The sequence below is a fragment of the Austrofundulus limnaeus genome, unplaced genomic scaffold, assembly GCF_001266775.1.
Source record: "Austrofundulus limnaeus strain Quisiro unplaced genomic scaffold, Austrofundulus_limnaeus-1.0 Scaffold147, whole genome shotgun sequence".
Classification (NCBI taxonomy): Eukaryota; Metazoa; Chordata; class Actinopteri; order Cyprinodontiformes; family Rivulidae; genus Austrofundulus; species Austrofundulus limnaeus.
The window spans coordinates 1,100,554-1,105,255 of record NW_013952549.1 but is presented as its reverse complement, the minus strand read 5'-3'; the positions used below and the strand labels follow the sequence as shown (position 1 = coordinate 1,105,255).

The following is a 4,702-nucleotide window of genomic DNA, read 5'->3' as shown; positions in this document are numbered from 1 at the left end:
GAGAGAGAGAGAGAGAGAGAGAGAGAGAGAGGAGTACTGCAATCCAACTTTGTGCGTCAGCCTCGGATGGAGACAATTCCTTGGGGGAAAACACGAACTTAGTGAGCACATTTCTTTTTTTCTCTCCAGACTTCAGTCTTTTTAAACATTTCCTCCACTTTTCCCACACTGAGCTCTCCTTTATACAGCATGAAGTGCAGCCATGGCTCGGAGTAGCAAGTCAGCCGCGCGGACCCTGGAGGATTTGACGCTCGATTCGGGTTATGGTGGAGCCGCGGACTCCTTCAGATCTTCCAGCGCGTCGCTGTGCTGCTCAGAGGCACATGGGGGGACCTACTGGCATCTAACCGACTCCATGCACAGCCGCCACAACAGTCTGGACACGGTTAACACGGTGTTGGTCGAAGACGCCGAGATCCTGGAGTGCAGCGGGCAGTGCGCGAAACTACCCGAGCTTGAGGACGTGCCGTGGAGCCTCGGGGAAGTGGCGAGCGCGCTGAGCAGGGACGAGGAGATGAGCCTGCCGACCCCGCCGCAGGACGTCCTGCTCCGGCTCTCGGTGCTGGTCAGCCGCGTCCTGGTCCGGGTCGCCAAGGAGGCGCAGCGCCTGAGTTTGCGCTACGCCAAATGCACCAGGAACGAGATCCAAAGTGCCACGAAGATCGTCCTGTCGTGGACGGTGTCGCTGCGCTGCGTCGGCGCGGCGGTCAGTGCCTTGTCCCTGTACAACATGAGCACCGAGGAGGACAAGTTCAGCCGCGGCAAGTCGGCGCGCTGCGGGCTCGTCTTCAACGTGGGGAAGTTCTTCAGGTGGATGGTGGACAGCAGGGTGGCCGTCCGGATCCACGAGCACGCGGCCATCTACCTGGCCGCGTGCATGGAGAGCCTCTTCCGCGAGGTGTACGCGCGGGTGCTGCGTAGCGCGCTGCTGGAGCCCGACAACGGTATCCCCAAGTTCACGGTGGAGACCTTGGAGCAGGCGGTCAGCGGGGACGCAGAGATATGGGGGTCTCTGCAGCCCTGGCAGCACCTGATCTGTGGCAAGAATGCAAGCGGTGAGTGTGGAGACAACAACCTGACGTGCAGCAACAGGGTGTTTCTGCACTTTGCACACATTTCCCACACTCCTGCACTGAGTCACAATTTAATCCCAGACATGCTCACTGGTGTGATGCAACACTGTGGTTAGTTTTTAAAATTGATTTATTCTAGAATTCGACTTGTTATGGCCAATTCTGATGTCATTTTTGGTCGACATACATCCGACTTTAAAAAGCTGATAATCACAATGTCAAGGGAGCAAAATCCACACAATTTATTTTACTCATATTAATGGTTTATGTCCTCAAGTTAAACATTTATAAGCAAAAATTGTGAGCTTGTTAATGAAAACAGATGCGAGAAGTCTGAAGATTTGGATGTGTTTGTATATATTAACTCTCAGATTTGTGGAGCAAAAATATGATAAAAAAATAAAGCAGATAAAAATGCTCTGTTGACATTGAGCGTGGACCCACATTTCAGAATTGCTTATCATAACTGGAAAAGTCCTGGAGTACATCACGTCTTTTTTTTATACTTTGAAATGAGCACCTCCAGCAACTTGTAAACTTAAAAATAACACAAAGAAGAGCATTCCCACCTAAAATGCTAAACTACAGGTTGCTTTGTTGTTGCTGCTGCATCCTAATTTTCCTATTGATTAAATATATAAAAGACATTTTTTAAAATGAGCAATATCAGCTGATTAAAATCAATTAGGTTCATCCTCGTTTAACTTCCGCTTGTGCATAAGCAACAATGCCTCTCAACAAGGCTGACTGTCTCCTGCACCACCTCTTCTGTTCTCCAAGTTTGATATCTAATTTTTTACTGCATGCAGCTGTTTTTTTAAATGTGCAGTGACAAGGATGGGTGCAATATCCCCAGGTTTAGTGACTCGCTCTGAGAGCTTTCATTGAAAGGACCCCTCCCCGCTGGTTTCCTTCAGCAGTGATGCCCTGCAGAAGAGAAATCCTTTCTTTCCCTTCAAAGAAAGAGGAGGTTTCATCCCTGTGCACGTTTGCTGATTCTGCTGCAGAGGAATTTCCCCAGCCGGTTGTGTTCGGTTTAGTGCTGAGAGACACTTTTATTTTATCTTATTTTCGAATGAGTTATGAGCAAGTAATCAGGCATCACTCCTACTTAACCATCAATACATCACTCAGACTCGTGCCCCTGTTTTGATGGATACAGTTCAAGTGCTGTTGTGGCTCCTCTTGCAATAGCTTTACATAATAAAAAAGCCTTGAGGGACTTTTGTGCTGTCATGCATTATGCAGAGTGATGTAAATAAAACTGAGCTACAGAGTGAAGGAGAGCGAGCGAGATAATCAGAGGAAAGACCTGTTATTTGGACACTTGAACTATTTAACGTTCAGTTCTACATCTAATAGCTCAAATCAGGTTGGATCCAGATTGCACTCTGCTMATTAAAGCTGCACAATATATTGTTTGAGCATCGTCATCGCATATATGTGGGCCCAATGCAGGTTCTGCATATAGGAAGCAAATTTAAACCAACATTATCCAGGGACTATTTAGCACTCAATGGTCACATGTTGCAGCTTTTATTTTGACAGAAAGCTTCAAAAGCTTAGTGTCAAAAAAGCTAAAACTTTAATTTTGTGGGGACACTTCTGACACATTAATGGCAACATTTTTTTGGAGAAGTGTTTTTGGTGAGGAGGAAGATGACAAGGCTCTTGACAAAAACATGGAAGATGAGCAAAAAYGCAGAGGAAAAKAGGAAAAATACAGTTAGCATGAATGCTCATATTAAAGCAAAACAAAAACCATGATAAATGGTGGTAAAAACGTAATTCTCGTGATAGAAGGAAGCATGTACTCAGGTCCCCGCACAATAAAAGATAAGAATAAATCTCCAATACAGACAAAAAAAAAACATACATGTAACGTGCACAAAAGTTATCTGTTGAAAATTCCTGTATTTTTTTTAAAACACTTGGTTAGAAAAAAAATTGCGATGTCATTTTTTTTAATTCCATGCAGCCCTACTGCCCTTTTATTTATATTCTGACATGAAATGCTGAAAGAAATGCTAAAAGATGCAGTGCATTTTGAAAAAGTGAATGCAGCAGAAAGTCAGAGCGCCTTTTGTGCTGCCTTGGATTATCAGTCACTCTGCAGTCAGTGCACGCAGAGAGACTCCAGCTGTGGGAAATGTGCGGGGAGCGTTCACCGCTGCACTAAATCATTGAGCAGAATCAGACGCAGGTGAAACATCTGGAGCATGTGGAATGCTGATGGAGTGCTGAAGTTTGTGGGATATTTTGGTAACGTGAACACAGACACGGGCAGAAAAAACATCGACCTTTCGGTTGCAGGTGATAATCAGAGGAGGAAGAAAGTACAAATTTAAATTTTATGGTGATATATTTAGGCTACTGCACAGCTTGCTAACAAATGTCTAACCATGTATTTAAAGTGCCTGACATGCAAATCCTTCTACAAAAAGAAACTTGGCATTATACACACAGTTTTACCCATTTTGTCTAACAACTGGCATATTTTCTTTTCAACTTGACTCAGCCGAAGTGAAACAGGAAGTGACATAGAAGGGGAACTCTAACAGCGACTCAAAATAATCTGAAGAAACAACAGATCATTCTCTACAGTCTGGGCTGTTAACCATTTTAGCTAAGCTCTGTTCATATGCAGACATTCCCCTTTGACATCACTTCCTGTTACTTCACATGCAAATATCTCAACAACTGTTCATCTCAGAGGCAGGATATATTTTTTTTGCATTATTATTTTTCCAAAAATGCGTTCATATTTATCACAAAAATTCAATATCACTGCTAGTGCTGGGCGGTATAGCGTTTTGTACTGAATACCGGTTTTTATTTTTGTTATGATATGAATTTTTTGAATACTGGACATTCCGGTTTAAATAGAGGAACGTTTCGTCGCGGCCGCCAGTGAACTGTTGTTTCCCTGGGGACATTTTTCCTTGCTGCACCACTATGTGCGTTAGCATGCTAATGTTTGGAGCAGCTAGTTGCAGCAGCGGGTGGCGATTCCGGTGCTTATATTGACTGACGTTTAAAAAAACATCCCGTTTTCGCCATCGCTGAATGTAGTAAACACCTCTTCAGTGACGTGCACAGTTAGATTTAATGCGGTTAGTTAATATGGAGACGTTATGCTGATGGAGACTTAACGTGCTTCTATTGTGAAAATCCTGCAGGAAGTAGTTCGTAGTGGAGTTGGAATTGACTGGTGTGCAAGGTGAGTCGTGCTGATAAGCTTTAATAAATAACATAAAACAATAAACCCGATCATAATCTTTTCTTAACCCTCCTCCTTCACGACTGGACCAAAATGCGTGACTACTGTCTCCAACCACCAGTCAGAGAAGAACAGACACAGAGGAGGGAAACAGCGACACAGACAGAGGTACAGTAAAAGAAAAAACTTAATAAGCAGGATTTGTACATTTTATTATCAGCTGAGCTGTGATGAAAAGAAAAATACAGTCAAATACCGTGAAACCGGTGAAAATGTTGAAAATACCGCGATATAAAATTTTGATCATATCGCCCAGCTCTAATCACTGCACTTTAAAAACATTTCACCCGTGTAACTTTCACAGTTTATTTCTGTTTACCACATTTAGTCAGGCTATTTTTAAAGAGCA

The 4,702-nt window shown here is 43.7% G+C and overlaps 1 protein-coding gene across 1 annotated transcript; it reads left to right on the top strand.

The window, feature by feature from the left end:
• Positions 1 to 6: 6 nt before the first annotated feature.
• LOC106523202 (ankyrin repeat and BTB/POZ domain-containing protein BTBD11-A) lies at positions 7 to 1,055 on the top strand (the record flags this gene model as incomplete). Its single annotated transcript, XM_014016569.1, is given in 1 exon segment — positions 7 to 1,055. A coding segment is annotated over 1 exon segment (853 nt), but the record flags the coding sequence as incomplete, so codon positions are not given.
• Positions 1,056 to 4,702: the final 3,647 nt, after the last annotated feature.